Here is a 14,860-nt window from a genome sequence, read left to right as displayed (position 1 = left end):
GAAAAGAAAAGAAATGAAATGAAATGAATTCAGGTTGACTTTGGTTTTATCTGTCAAACAGTTAATAATCGGTAGGCATTACCACATCATAGGCTACCGATTGTTGAGTATCCCAAAATCGTTAGGATTTGTTACTTATATACCTACCGATTATAGGAAGCCCCAAATCGAACCACTGCAAAATTCCATAGGTTTCGAAGGTACATAGCCGACCATAACCATTTGGTTCGTGTTTTGGATGTAGTCATAATCGGAAGGTATATGGATTACATCAACTTCCGATTATAGGTTGCCCCAAAATAAGTTGTATTCTAAAATCCTTCAATTAATGAATTTGAAATCTACCATAATCGGGAGGTATTGTTACTCGTAGCTTTCCAATTATGGGAAGCCCAAATCGTTAGCTTAGACAGGTTTTAATTCGTCCGATTATATAGGAGCCCCAAATTTCACCATTGCAAAAATCTAAAGATTTCTAATTTCTATACTTTAACAATCGGTAGTCTCTTGAGTATCTTGTTACTCCCGATTGTTATAGAAGCCAGATACGAGTTTGGCACATAAACGAACTTAATCGGTAGTGTAATCTAGTTAATAACCTTCCGATTAGGTATTTACAATCGGGTACAATATAGCTTCCGATTGTGTAAGGGCATTAACGTATTCTCCGTGTTTTTGGACATCCCTTAACTTAGTGTATAGGTTGGGAATAAAAAAGTCACCCCTAATTCCTTTTGGGTCGCCCCTAAAAATGCCAGAATAATTAAATGATACTGATCATTGATTAAACGTGAACATCACCTATCAAAGTTAATGTCAATCAAAATATAAGGTGGCTTACGTGGATTATGTTGGACATTTTTATCTAACAAATTAAAACAGGCAAGCGTGGTAAGAATATACATGTAGTTATTGAGTTATTTACTTGAAACAAAAAAAATGAACAATTCCAGTATTTTTTTATTTTGAAGACCAAAAAAATCTAAGAATCTTGAAATGAATAAGTTTAAATTTTAAATAAAGTAATCCAGGAAACCGGTTCCAAGAGAAAAAACAGTCTGATTAGAATTGTTTTCCCAAATCCATGGACAAAGATCTCTGAAGCCTGTAACTCCCAAATTAGTACGCGGCGTAGTATTTTATCAGTAACTCGAAACGATGTTGGGTTCTTAAACAACAACTATGCTCTATTATTCATATTCACGAACAATACAATTACTTGTTCAATGATTTAATTTGTGACACCATCTTGTACTTAATAATTGGCTTTCTTGACAACTTGACTCTTCACATATCACAAAAATCAAACTTCCCCTCATCCATGTGTCTCTCTTTAAACATCGTAAAAGACTTGTTTTAATGCTTAACACATCATAAGTATTATTGGATGTGTAATACTCACCAACATGCGACAATAAAAGGAACAACATCACATTGACGTGACAATATATTTAAACGTTCATAACATATTGGGTTATAAGGACAACATCTGATGACAAATTGGCATCCACCTTCATCCGAAAATATACGATCATCTTGTATCATCAGTTTACCATTATTACATTTTACTTCTCTTATGCAGGGAGATTCGGTTCCGACAACCACATGGATCCTGTATGATACATTTCTTCATGTTCGGAAAAAATCTGGGTTCGTTTTTTCATCTAAAGGTTTAGCACGAGTCAACGACGGAGCTTAGTGAGGACTATGGAGGACAATTGTCTTCCCTCTATTTTAGGCTTATAAATTTATGATTTTCCGTAATTGTCCCCACTAGATTCTGCAAAATCACTACAATGTGCTTCATTTGCGTAAATTTTTACATAAATTTCTTAATTTTCTATCAAAGATTCTAGCATTTGGTTTAGATACTATAAAGTTCTATGTAAGCATTGATATTTTGTGGAGTCTTTGAGGCAAATTCTGTATAAGAACAGATTTTTTCGGCGCAAAAACTGCCCAAAATTTTTAGGGTACTATCTTCAACTTTATGGTTATCCCCCCAAGTTATAAAGTCTGGATCCGTCACCGGCACGAATGAATTTATAAATCTGTTTCACTAATCATATTTCTTTTAAAATTATCCACAAAGTAAAAAGAAAAAAAAATCATATAAGGTAATAATCATTTTCGAAATTCAATCTTGTATATATATATATATATATATGTAATACAGACTTTGGTAGGAGGAAAACCAATTGGGGACACAGATATATGTGTTACTGTAGTGGCAAACGGGTAACTGTCCTAAGTCAGTGCAAAGCTTGTTCGTTATAGCGAATGTGTATAGACAACCGAAAAGACCATGATTAAGGCTTTTGAGCTCATCCTGGACATTTTCTCCGAGCTTAATAGTTTTGGTGTTCCTTGGTTCGATGTGTCCAGCAAAAGAAATGAAGCTGCGTATTTTGTGGCACAGATTCGAGAAGATAAAGAGTTGAAACTAAGGGAAATTGGTGAGTCGGAAAAATTATGGGGCATTCTCTATGGAGAAGTCTTTGGTCACTTTTTCGAGTAAGCGAGTACGTGCGTTCTTAAGATTACTACTGCATGTACGTCCTATGTTATTGCATGATGACCAACGGGATATACTTTGAATGTTCTGTATAGACCAAACAAAGTGCAGTTTCTAAGATATCCTAGCACTGATGATATTGCTGATGTAATTTGTGGAAAATATGATGAAAGGTAAGTCAGTAAGATTGAATGAATAAAACCATCCAAGACATTTTCTAAAGGTCTTATCTTTGAATTGGCCTTCCTTTTCCATCCCATGCAAATAGCATGGCTACTGACAAAACAGAATTGCTGATGATCACATTTTAGTACGTACTTATTTTACCAACAAAATTTGAAAACTGCCACACAAAAAATCATTATTATCTTCCAATTGATATTAGCTAGCCCATAAACTGATAGAGGGATACCTAGAATATTAAGTTAATAAATTTAACAAGCCAGTCTTTGTTGAGTTCATAATTACTACTAAGCAATCCAAAAATAATCAGATGATGAAGACGGATCAAATCCAAACTCCTTAAACAAACTGTCATATTCCTCACCACTTGCACCACTACCATTATCAATTGTAGCATTATCATTAGACCATGTTGTCGATGAGGTAAAGTAATAATAATTAGGATAGTAAAGATTTGAAATTGCTTGAGATGTTAATGACCCAAGTTCATATACTAGGTTTGAATCTTGTTTTTGATTATCAGAACCAAAATCAGGTGAATATGAGAAGTCACTAACTTGAATGTGATTGTCCATCTCTGGAGTAGTAGCATATAGGTTTGTTAATGGTGGTGGATCTGTTAATGATGGTGATGAAAATGAAGTGAGTTGTTGATGAATTTGGTTGTTGCTATTAGTATTAAGAAGATAATTTGGTTTGGATGGTGTAGTAGTAGCTGGTGCCATTAATTTTTTCTTCAACTTAGTGTTCCAGTAATTCTTCACATCATTATCTGTTCTTCCTGGAAGATGTGAAGCAATAGTAGACCACCTAATTACATAAAACAAACTAGTTATCAGACTCTAAATTATTTTCTTCATTCAAGAACAAGTTGATAAATTTGAGAACTTAAAATTAGCGGAAAAAAAAAGTAAGAAATTTATAAGCAAAGACTTGCCGGCTTCCAATATTTTTGTAGAGAGTGCAAATTATATTATCTTCCTCTTCAGAGTAACCTCCATGTTTAATGTCCGGCCTAAGATAATTAAGCCAGCGTAATCGACAACTCTTTCCACATCGCTTAAGTCCTGAATTTATCAAAGAGTGTGTAAATTAAACCAAGAAAAATGTATGTATAGCGGACAAACCAAATTGAAGTTCAAAAGGCATAATATAAGTACATTCTTAAGAGTTGATGTCTGGAGATAAAAGGGTTTGGAGAGAAAGAGATACCAGCTTTTTGGGGTAGAGAAATCCAGTTACTGACAGTTCCATGTCTGCGTATATAATCCTTGAGAGTTGTGTCTTCTTCAGGAGACCATGGTCCTCTCTTAACATTTGCTTTATCACAACATGGAGCTCTGCCCATTTCGCCTTGCCTTTCTGCAATGACAAAGATATCTGATGATTTACCACAACCAATAAAAACCCCTTTAGGAAGTGGCAGAGTCCAGAGATCATGTAAAGTTCAATGTCTCTGTTCAAGCATTTAAAGAAATTATTATATAACTGTGTTTGACAGAGAGAGATATATAGAGTCTCTTGACTGCGTCAAATTTCAAACAGAAAGGAGTACTTTGTTCGTACTGGGTATCACCACCCTTTCGAAGAATTTGATAAGGACTGAAAGTGGAACCAGAATTGGACTTTTGGTTCAACAATTAGTGCAAGCAGTACACTTGAGCTGAGGTGTAGGTTAAATGGACAACTTTCTCTTTTTGTTGATAGTTGTTGGAATATTTAGTCAATCTACATGATATATCAAGGTGAGAACGTGTAGTGAGCTAATGTAGCCGTGAAGACCGCAGTTTATTTAGATAATTACGTAATCACTCAATCATCTTAAGTATTGAGCAGTAATCTAATTCACCGTACGGGGTTTCTCCGTGGACGAACCACGTATATCGGTTGGTCTCTCATTTTATCTTTTACTTTGTGTTATGATTTTGATATGTAGTTTAATTTATCATAATTACTGATTTCCATAATGATATTCATCTTAGTTTTGATCTACATATCAAAATCTAAGAATAATCCTGCTAATCGCTCTGCAGGTCCTTTCGTGTACGCTTCGCCACTTTTTCGTTGGTGACGAAACGATATATATGCTTTTATCATTTATATATTTTCTTAGCAAGTTTTCTTGTTTTAATCATTTATTTGTTTTCCGCTCAAAGATGTTAGAGTGTTTATGTAGAGACATCCACAGGCAAACACAACAATAGAAACGCACCCTGACCCTGTCACCCGACTCCCTTTGTTTCTCATTTGAATACAAATTGTTGTATGAGGTTTTAATGCATGTTAATATTTGGTCAATTAGATGTCTACCTAGTTTGATGGAGATACACAAAAGAGAAACTTCATTTCATCATGTTATAGCCATGCCCATGCATGACCGACCCAAGAGATGTTAACATTTTTTCTCTTCTTAGGAAGACTACGTACAGATTGGTTTTTCAGTTTTTGACTTCTGACTACATATAAAGTCACCAATAAGGACAAGAATCATATTTGGTTCGCACAAGATGCTGACATAAAAACATTGTAATATTGTATTATTGGACTCATTCAGTGTGAACAAGATCATCTCCTTTGAACTTCAATGAACACGCACTTCTTGTATGTGCAATCTTACCATTGTGTGCGTTAACCAAGAAGGCGTTGTTGGTTTGCGATCATTTGGATGGGAGATGGTTTATATTAAATCGTCAGATGATACAAAACTATTACTGAGTTGAAACGATAATAATCTATCTTGTCGTTTTATTTCAATTCTAGCTTGTGCTTTTATTGATGAAGCTGGAATAAATTGCCCAGCTAGGTTTTGAAAATAAACAAAAATACATGCAAAATTTTTTAACCAACTAATCAATCCATCTTTTAATTAATCCTCCTACAGTTCAAACGAATTTGTCCTGAATCTCCCTCCAACGGCTTATTTCTTCCCATTTTAACCATAGACTTTCCGAAATCAGCTGCAAATGCACCAGCATTAGTACTATATTTCCTGACCAATGCATCAGTTGATACGCCGTTAAACAAAGCCTGATCTGAGTGTAGTAATCCTCTTTGCTTCACCAAATTTCTAAAGTACTGTGTATCAAATCCGGTGGGTGTGGGATCTAGTGGAGAAAGTCTGGTGTCACCGCCGGAGGAAGGGCACGTTGATTTTAGGTTCGTAGCAAATGATGTGTCGATGTTTGAATCATTGTAGATTCGATCTTTGAACTTGGTACACTGAGAGAGCCCTATTGCATGTCCACCCGATAATGCAACTAGATCTGTTTCATCTAAACCTGCGTTTTCGAAGTTGGTTTTGAGAGCTGGAAGGTCCATGAAAGGGGCTGGTAAGGCATTGTCGGCGTCGGTTCTGCTCGCTGTGGTTGAATCTCTTCGGCCGAGTTCTACGTTCCATGTCTGTCCTCCTAACTGCTTAAACAAGTGCAAGAATATAGTACTAACATCAGTAATCCATATATAAAAATATTGCTCACTTGTCAGATGTCACGATGCAATGGTTTTCTTTTACCTGGACAACAGAGTCGCGAGCAGCCACGGCCAAGATATCGGCACAAGAGACAACTTGGGCACCACAGACTCTGTCCACCTCTGACTTGATTTTGTCGACCACTTCAAATCCTCTTATTGAATTGTTATTGGCTAGTGCAGTCTTCTCGCCATCTATGGTTGAGGTGCTATCAAGAAGAACAGATCCGTCACAACCCTATATAATCAAAGGCCGATAAGATTATCAGATTACTTGGTAATGGTTAAGATTTTCATTCAACGATTAAGATGCAGTAATTTAACTTTGCATGGCTAAGTACGAGCTAGGTAATTTAGATGAATATGTAGTTAATCTTACATTGACAAAACAGTCATGGAAATGAAGTCGAAGCAAAGAACCACCCATACGACCCTCACGATTCACCGCATCAGCAACTACTTTCTTAATGGCTGGAAGAGCCTCCGGACAAGCCGTATCATAGAAAGTTGTCGAGAGTGCGTCTGAGGAAATCGCTGCCATTGACAGTAAAACTATCGCAACAAGGAAGTAAAAGAAACCATTAGCACTATATTCAGCCATATTGATCGACTGACTGTGCTCAATAATCAAACTCTAATGCTCTAAACTATAGAATATGCTTCTTATATTTTTTTTCTCTAGATATTGCTTCTCATAGCTAAAGTGGCTGTAGTATTTATAGGGTATGATGATTTTAGGAGCATGCAGCACAAATGTTCTTGGAAGATGGTAGTAATGGTTTTAGTTTCTACCATTTTTGAACTGGCCGGCCTTCCACAGTGGCTGCGGGCTGCCTACTTTGAAATGTTATTCTGTAGATTCAAAATATAATACGCACGGTGAGGTGAGGATTGCGACCGAGTCTTCTTGCAGTACCATTACTGCCCTTATTTTGTAGTATTCGTCCTAAGTGGGTGTCTTTAGGTAGCTATTTATTACGACCCTGACTTGTAAAATGGATCTCTAGTGAAAACGTCGCTCTTGTTGCTTAGGCCAAGCATCATGATTTGGCATTTTGCTTGGCTATAACTTAAATGCAGCTAAGCGAAAAGAGTGTTCAGTTGCACCTCGCTATGGAGAAGGTCTAATCATTAATGAGTAAATATGAACACTCGTACTGTTTTCAACAGGCTATGTGGCCATCTCATGTTTGCATAAATCATTTCATCTGTATCTCATGTTTATTTGCATAAATCAAATCAGTAATGTTGCTCTGTTCTGGTTACTACCTGCAACTGTTTATGTTAAGAAAATGATATTCGTTAACAATAAATAAACCTAAACAAAATAATACAGAAGAACGGAATAGTGGAAGCTACCAAAACAAAATGTGGAAGCCGTAACAAAATTCGCTCCATCCGTTTTTTTTTTCCTTTCCAGTGTACAATATATACCTTGTTTTTATTTTCTTCGATCAATCTTTTATGTCTTGATTACCAGTCAGTCAAAATTGTTTGAAAGAACAGCTCAAAAGATTAGCAGTTTTTTATGGGGCCATGAGTCCTTCGATTGTATAGACAAGTGACTCTGCCCAGTCCTTCTTGAACAGCAACGTTTGTAGTGTCCTCATAACATCGTAATCTGGATCAAGCTTCCGCTGCCATCCCTGAAAAGACAGAAATGCAGATAACACAGAGTCATAATCATCTCGACTATTATAAACTACAATGCATACAGTTTTACATCATGATAAAATCTACGATACTAGAAATTGGTTTAGAATTCCAAAAACCAGAAGCTTGGTTTTCTCAAGGAGGATTCAATTTCAATTGATATCTTCACATTTCAAATTTTTAACAGACAAATTGCAACATCACTTAAATGTTTTGCCTAGTGTATTTAGTGCATATATTCCAAGCAGCTGGAGGTTAGACAATTTACATACAACCCCAAAGATGCATATATGGAGATGTATATTTGTAGACAATCATGATAGTCTACAAAAGACCAAGAATTTTTAGCAACAAGCAGAAATCACCTACCCTGTTAATATTAGTAAATCGCTATCAAATATGTTTTTTAAGTTGCTCGCTCGATACCCACCATCAAATAAGCATGTGAAAACAAAAAGAAATCATGGTTTGGATTGCAACAACTAAAAGGTGACAAGTAATTACCTCGAGCACCAACATAGTAACCATCACAGTGCAAACATTGCCATCAACATTGACTTTGTGACGTCGAACTTGCTCAAGCAAATGATGCATGCAATCGGCAGGGTGGACTATATCACCTTCCGGGGTGCCCCAAAAAGCAAATGACTTAGACACTTCCTGATAAAATACCATGATGTTTGAGTAAAAGATGCAGATAGCTAAAGAAAACTGCAAACAAGAATTCCTCTTAAGCCATTCATTTACAAGATATATTAAATAATAAAATCAAGTGATAACAGTTCAGTTAATGTGAGCTTAAAGCCTTAGATTTAAGATCATCACCACAGTACAACAGGCTTGGCAAAACATGATTTCAACCAATAGGATCTCTTACAAAATTCTGTAGGCTACCCTGATTCAACCAAGGGTTCACCTATATAAACACCTGAATAATGTTCTGTAACAAACATTTTTTTAATTTCTTGAAATCAACATTCACCATTCACATCTAATAACCAGAGTATTGGGCATCTACAGATTATTTGGGCTCTCCGTAGTTTCTTAGCAAACTAATGCTGATGCATTTCATTTCAAGAACTTCCAGATAGATAAAGAAGATTATTCTTATCCAAAATGCATATTTAAATCATATAGTGATGGCTGAAGTCATGTGGTAATTACTAGACAGTAGTAGCTAGAAATTAGGTTGGTAGTACTTAGATATAGTATTTATATAAAACGCTAACTCAATATATATGAAGGAATTGAATATTAGCAGATTAATTCGACATTCTGAAATACAGATGAAAAACTTGCACATGATACTAAAAAGTCAACAAGACATTAAGATGACAAACAACACTACAGGCATTTAATCAGTCAATGTTAAGCTACAAAGATCTGCAACAAGCATGTTACCTCAATGAAGGCTTTTGGGTTTGGACAGTTCTGTTGTTTTGATAACCTCAAGGTGCACTCCGCAGCTGTGCGGCCATCACGAACTGCAACAGCCTTAAAGAACTCCAACAAATTTACTCTATCACTCTTAGAGAGCTCAGCTGTCATCCCAACATCAAGGAAAATAACATGAGGCCTCGATTTAAAGAGCTTCTTACGAGAAGGCTTGCCTTTAGGTACCCGGACAAGGATATTTCCGGGATGCATGTCTGCATGGATAAAATTATCCACCTGAAAGATAATTGCACTGATTGTAATGCTAACACAATATAGGACTAACAAAACAATTATGAAGTTCATTGAGTCTGATGATTATCCTTTTTGAATATGATCAACAATACCTATTACCTACCTGCCCAAATGTAACAGTATTGCACTAATATGTTTTAGATGCAAGTCATTGTCTGGTCTGTGATGTTTCTTTGCATTGATTCGTGTCGTGCATGAAAATATCACATATGCCATTATTACTTCGATGCAAGAGTAAATAAAGAAATAACTTACCAGAAGCATCTTCAGAAGCGCGTGAGTACCAATGTGAGCAAGAGCACTTTTCATTCTTTCATGTCCTACGTTCTCATCAACATAGGCTGCAACACTTTCTCCATTCTCAAAAGTCTCCACCAAAACAGCAGGATGCACCAGAGGATATAAAGGCTTTGGGAAAGAAACATCTTTCCAATGTCGAAAATTGTAAATAAAACGACTCAATTGTGCTGCTTCTCTTGCAAGATCTACTTGAGACATCATAAAGACAGCAAACTGTTGTACACTTTCATCAAGTCTCAACCACTTCAATGCGGGGATGAAGTTCGAAATTTTGGCAACCACATTAATAATTGCAAAATCTGTTCTAATTGATTCACCAACACCAGGATGTCTAACTTTCACAGCAACCACAATCGGCTTCGACTTTTGACCTGGGTATCGAAATCTCAAAGTAGCTCGATGTATTTGGGCAATACTTCCTGATGCTACAGGTTCCTCTTCAAAATCCTCAAAGATTTCCGGAAGTTTACGACCAAATGCTTTTTCAATAGTTTTTTTAGTGTAGGCAAAGCTATGAGCTGGGGCTTTGGTGTGAAGCTTTGAAAGCTCGGTGCAGAGATCTCTAGGAAAGAGATCAGGTCTTGTAGCTGCCCATTGTCCCCATTTGATAAAAGCTGGACCTGCTTTTTCCAGTGTAACACGTACTATATGAAGCCATATTTTCCTAAAGTTCTCACCCATACAATCCGCAAATGGAGCCATTGCTATGCTAGGTGAAAAAAGAATTGCCAAATACATGCTTCTGAATAATAACATGATTCCGTCAAAGATTGAGAACAAAAATGAGCTTAAATAAAGATGCCCATTTTGCGCATGCATGTAAATACTATTACTTGTTGCAAACTGCTCACTGTGTCCGTCAGCCCAAGTCCTTTGTGTCCATGCTGCATTTCCAAGAACTAGTGCAAAAATGCTAGGAACTATAACGGGTGATCTGGTCAATGCCAAGCTCACAGCACAAGCTATCTTATTTATGGGAGGGAATGAAGGCCCATTGTAAGAACATATCTGATAAAGCCTCTTCCAAGCAACTTGAGCATGATGTGTCACTGTATTATTACTGGTCGAAAGTAGAGGATTTTTTGTGTAACTGCTACAAAAATTTGACTTGGCCTTATAAAATGAATATGAAAGATGTCTTTGACTGCTGTATTGTGAATATAATCTAGGAATGGAGGATTGTGAGTATAATCTAGGAATGGAGGAAGATGGTCCAACTGTAACATGAACCCCATGCTTCTTCGTCACCAAGCAACTGTTTCTTTGCTCTAGAAAGAGGCGCCCAACTCCTCTATTTCTTCCCAGTGTCAAAAACCTGCATTTTTATGGTTGTGCTGTAGAGTCAAAAGATTCTCCCAAGGTTTTAAAAAGCGAAAGCGTGGAGCGAAGCGCTCTCATACCAAAGCGTAAAGCGCTGCGAAAGCGTAAAGCGAAAGCGAGCATTTTGAAAAATATAATAATATATATAAATAAGAAGTTATCAACCTAATAAAAGAAAACTACGAAGTTCAGACATAATGAAAGGAACAGTTAGACTAACTAAGCATATGGCCTACTGATATTGCATATTTTACCCAAGAGCTATTTAAATGTACTAGACACGAGTGTCTGCATCATTCATATCATCATGTGGATAGTCATCGTTATCATGATGATCATGCCCTATAAATTAGGTTTATTAGTATTCAGTTAGAAAACGTGAAACAGGCCCTAGTGGGTTTCAAAGGCCGACTTTTCACTTTCTAATATAAACCAATTCGTAAAGCGGCGCTCTAGAAGCGCCTAGGACCTGAAGCGCAAAAAAGCGCCCAAAAGCGCCTTTTTAAACCATGGATTCTCCAAATCTCAACCTAGTCGATGCAACACTATTTTGTGGTCAGCTAGCAAATGCAACATATAAGTCCTGTGTTTCATTATCGAATATGCAAATGCGAATGCAACCTAGACGCAGATTGCTCAAACTGATTAAACTAAAGACTTAAACACCTATTATCTTAAACATGAATTGACACATGTATGAGAACTCTTTAAACAAAGTTAAGCTAAATGTGCATGCTCACAGGCGTATTCAAACAAAAATAGATCAAAATCAGCAAAACTCAAACTGAATTATCAATCTCTAACCACCAATAAACAACAACAATAAAACCTACACAAGCTCATATCAGAACAAATAACTCATATTGTCAGCATTAATAGCATGCCCTAGGGGTGGTGGAGAAAGAAGAGGGAAAAAATTGTAAGACAAGGATAAATTACCTGTAAATGGTCATTGATTGATTCTAAGTGTAACGTGTATATCAAGAAGGTGGGGTTTACATATTCTTCTGATGGCATTTTCGATTGCACTCGGAAAATAGAATCATGGTTCTAACTGTAATCATTAGTATTTCCAGCTGCCTATCTTCTTCATTACCTTCAATAATACGAAGAAGAATCTCTGCAGAAACCTAATTGGTAGGAAAGGAGGAGATCTACTGAAGAATGGATAAATGGCTCATCCGTGTCTTTTGTGTTTCCCGTGAACCTAAATGACATACATAAAAAACAATAAGATGCCAGTCAATAATCTGTACGGCTGTGAAGGATCAAATCAAATAAATTTTGGTTCTAACTTCCGCATTAAAAACACTTGTGGCTTTCAAATGCAGTTACAAATTCCATAAATATGAGACGAATTGACAAGCCACAACAATTTTAGACTTGAAGCAACTGTGGGGAAGACAAAGTTGTAGGACAAAGAAGTATGCGGCAGTTAATTTTCAAAGCTAGAATGGTCCAAGTTCTAGTCATCACTAGCCACATTGATCCAATATAGAACTACACAGCAGTCTGTAAGTTGCTAATTTATCGTAGGTTGGTTGTGGCTGGTGACAGAATAGAAACTTACATCTAATTGAGGTCGGTTCTAGCCAAAGGTCTAATCAAAAGTTCGATGCAAGACGGAGCAGGGAAGATAGCTGGAGTTTATGGAAAGTTTAGGTACAAGTTTATGGTGGTTTTGGACAGAATTTATATGCCGAGAAACCAATGAAACTGAGTTGTTGCTGGACTAATTCGTTGGTCTTTATGATGGGGATTAAGAGATAATTGAGCTGGATTTATTGATGGTAGCAGAATTTCTTAAAGTCAGTGGTGATTTTGGTTGAGTTTATGGTGTTGATTCGGGATGCAACTTGGCCTAAAATTTCAGCTGAAGTTGTTGTTGATGTGACTGATTTCATGAATGATTGTGTGGGGTGTTGAGAGATTTCGAAAGCTAAGAAGGTATGGGTCAGTAGAGTTTTGGGTTGTTGTTGGACCTGGAAATTGAGTAGAAAATCAGCTTGAAATTAGAGGGACTAGAGCGTGTTTCAAGTCAAGATAATAAGGTTGTATGTCACTAGTGGTCTGAGATTGTGGTGATTGTTTCAGAAGCTAACAAGGGAATGGAAATGTTGCTGGCTAGTTTGGGTTGAATTCTGGAGCTAAAAAGGAATTGAGAGGACCATGTTTACAGTATAGATAGCTGAATAGAAAGACTAAAATTAATGGAATCACGAACACCAATGAGTTGCAGATATCATAGATGGGATACTTTTATCAGAAAGAAAAAAACATAGATTGCACCAGACAATAACTAGATTTTCCTGCATTCCATCACAATATACTTGGTACATTTTTGTTCAGGATACACCATTAACTAGATTTGAAATCCATTGATGCAATAAAACTAAACAAAATCATTCCTTTCCAATTTCTACCTTAACCAATTTATCAAAACAAATCTTCGTATCTTATTAGGTACAAAAATCAATTTTTTTTGGTACCAGACAGAAACTTAAACAAAAACAAGATTCATAGATGAGAGGGATTTGAAACTTACTCGAATTTGATATCTTCTTCTTCTTCGACGATCTCCTCTTAGGTTTGTTGAGAAAAAATAACAGAGAGAGAGGTTTAAAGAAGGAAATTCAGAGATTTCTCGTTTGGTTTGGGATTAATTTGTTGTGTGAAAGACTTAGGTTATGGCAAACCTAATTTCTTGTGACTTGGGCTTGAATTTATGGCAAACCGACCAAAAAACAAATACTCATGGCAACCATGCCGGTGGCTAGCCATTTCCAAACTTATAGGTCGTGTTTGGCCCATTGGAAATGCCTATCCTAGGTTGGGTTATCAAGAAAATACATTTAAATTATGTTTGTCTTGTTCTAATTCTAGCCTAGGATATGAACAACTAAATTTTCCTTGATTTTAGGAAGCTAAAAAAGCAAGGTTATGTTATTCTCCAAAATAGCCAGGATACCAATATCCTTGCCTGGGTTAGACGGTTATAGAGGTAGTTATTTTAATTAATCAAAATATTTTCAAAGTTTTTTAACTTTAGTGTTATGTTTTTATTTTTTTCTCCGACAATTTTATCCATAAAACATAATTATTTTATAAAAATACATATTTAAAATATGGAGAAACAAACATAATACATGATAAACCCGTGATGGATATAACGTAAAAACAAACATCATCTTTATTAATACATCTTGAGATAATCCTGCTCAAGTTAGAGAAAAAAATTCCCTAACTAAGCTTTATGTAGTCAAAGCTCCCAAACACGGCCATAGGTTCACAGTTAAATCACACACCTAGTAAATTACAATGTTTTAGAATGGCAGTGTTTTTGTGTTAAATGATGGGTCTCGTTATTTTCATGTTATATATATGACAGAATTTGTTTGTAAAACCTATTCACGTGATTAATGTGTCATTTAAAAAGCGTAATTAATAGCTTTTCCTGAACTAGTGTACCCTGGAAAGGAACCTCGAAATAAGAATTGTTCATCTTCGTGATAGTTTGATATAGCTATCATCACCAGCGGCCAGGCAAAATTGCCCATTATCTCAATAAAAATAAGAGAGAAAATATAAGATAAGTAGTTAGCTGGAACATTTAAAGTAAAATTATAGCATATTAAAGCGAATGACGCGATCTAGAAACCTCAGACAAATCCGAGGTCGTAGAATATATCTGAAAAAATATCAAGGGTCAAAGGGACCAAAGGTACAGCCCGA

The 14,860-nt window shown here is 36.2% G+C and overlaps 3 protein-coding genes across 3 annotated transcripts; all 3 read right to left on the bottom strand.

Annotated features, from left to right (window-relative positions):
• Window positions 1-2,912: 2,912 nt before the first annotated feature.
• On the bottom strand, window positions 2,913-4,046 carry LOC113354044 (transcription factor MYB36-like). The gene is made up of 3 exons (XM_026597494.1): window positions 3,911-4,046; window positions 3,636-3,765; window positions 2,913-3,508 (listed from the first exon to the last, which is right to left on the bottom strand). Exons 1-3 carry the CDS (start codon window positions 4,044-4,046, stop codon window positions 2,986-2,988), a joined length of 789 nt encoding a protein of 262 aa, XP_026453279.1. The 3' UTR covers window positions 2,913-2,985.
• A 1,514-nt stretch (window positions 4,047-5,560) lies between these two features.
• Window positions 5,561-6,767, bottom strand: LOC113352109 (cationic peroxidase 1-like). Its single transcript, XM_026595978.1, has 3 exons — window positions 6,546-6,767; window positions 6,210-6,404; window positions 5,561-6,109 (listed from the first exon to the last, which is right to left on the bottom strand). Exons 1-3 carry the CDS (start codon window positions 6,765-6,767, stop codon window positions 5,561-5,563), a joined length of 966 nt encoding a protein of 321 aa, XP_026451763.1.
• A 601-nt stretch (window positions 6,768-7,368) lies between these two features.
• Window positions 7,369-13,817, bottom strand: LOC113349313 (uncharacterized aarF domain-containing protein kinase 2-like). The gene is made up of 6 exons (XM_026593264.1): window positions 13,674-13,817; window positions 12,068-12,335; window positions 9,764-11,123; window positions 9,221-9,490; window positions 8,324-8,479; window positions 7,369-7,812 (listed from the first exon to the last, which is right to left on the bottom strand). The coding sequence occupies exons 2-6, from the start codon at window positions 12,079-12,081 to the stop codon at window positions 7,693-7,695; spliced, it is 1,920 nt and encodes a 639-aa protein (XP_026449049.1). The 5' UTR covers window positions 12,082-12,335; window positions 13,674-13,817; the 3' UTR covers window positions 7,369-7,692.
• Window positions 13,818-14,860: the final 1,043 nt, after the last annotated feature.

The sequence above is a fragment of the Papaver somniferum genome, chromosome 2 (genome assembly GCF_003573695.1).
Source record: "Papaver somniferum cultivar HN1 chromosome 2, ASM357369v1, whole genome shotgun sequence".
Taxonomy (NCBI): Eukaryota; Viridiplantae; Streptophyta; class Magnoliopsida; order Ranunculales; family Papaveraceae; genus Papaver; species Papaver somniferum.
The sequence above is the reverse complement of the archived record's forward strand: the minus strand, read 5'-3'. Positions and strand labels throughout refer to the sequence as shown.

Coding starts and splice junctions, on each gene's coding strand:
- LOC113354044 (XM_026597494.1), bottom strand. CDS start 4,046: ATGGGCAGAGCTCCATGTTGTGATAAAGCAAATGTTAAGAGAGGACCA. Junction 3,766..3,910: donor TTCTCTACCCCAAAAAGCTG/GTATCTCTTTCT, acceptor TGATAAATTCAG/GACTTAAGCGATGTGGAAAG. Junction 3,509..3,635: donor TACAAAAATATTGGAAGCCG/GCAAGTCTTTGC, acceptor TTATGTAATTAG/GTGGTCTACTATTGCTTCAC.
- LOC113352109 (XM_026595978.1), bottom strand. CDS start 6,767: ATGGCTGAATATAGTGCTAATGGTTTCTTTTACTTCCTTGTTGCGATA. Junction 6,405..6,545: donor TCCATGACTGTTTTGTCAAT/GTAAGATTAACT, acceptor TTGATTATATAG/GGTTGTGACGGATCTGTTCT. Junction 6,110..6,209: donor CTCGCGACTCTGTTGTCCAG/GTAAAAGAAAAC, acceptor TTGTTTAAGCAG/TTAGGAGGACAGACATGGAA.
- LOC113349313 (XM_026593264.1), bottom strand. Junction 8,480..9,220: donor ACCCAAAAGCCTTCATTGAG/GTAACATGCTTG, acceptor GTATTTTATCAG/GAAGTGTCTAAGTCATTTGC. Junction 7,813..8,323: donor TTACTATGTTGGTGCTCGAG/GTAATTACTTGT, acceptor CTGTCTTTTCAG/GGATGGCAGCGGAAGCTTGA.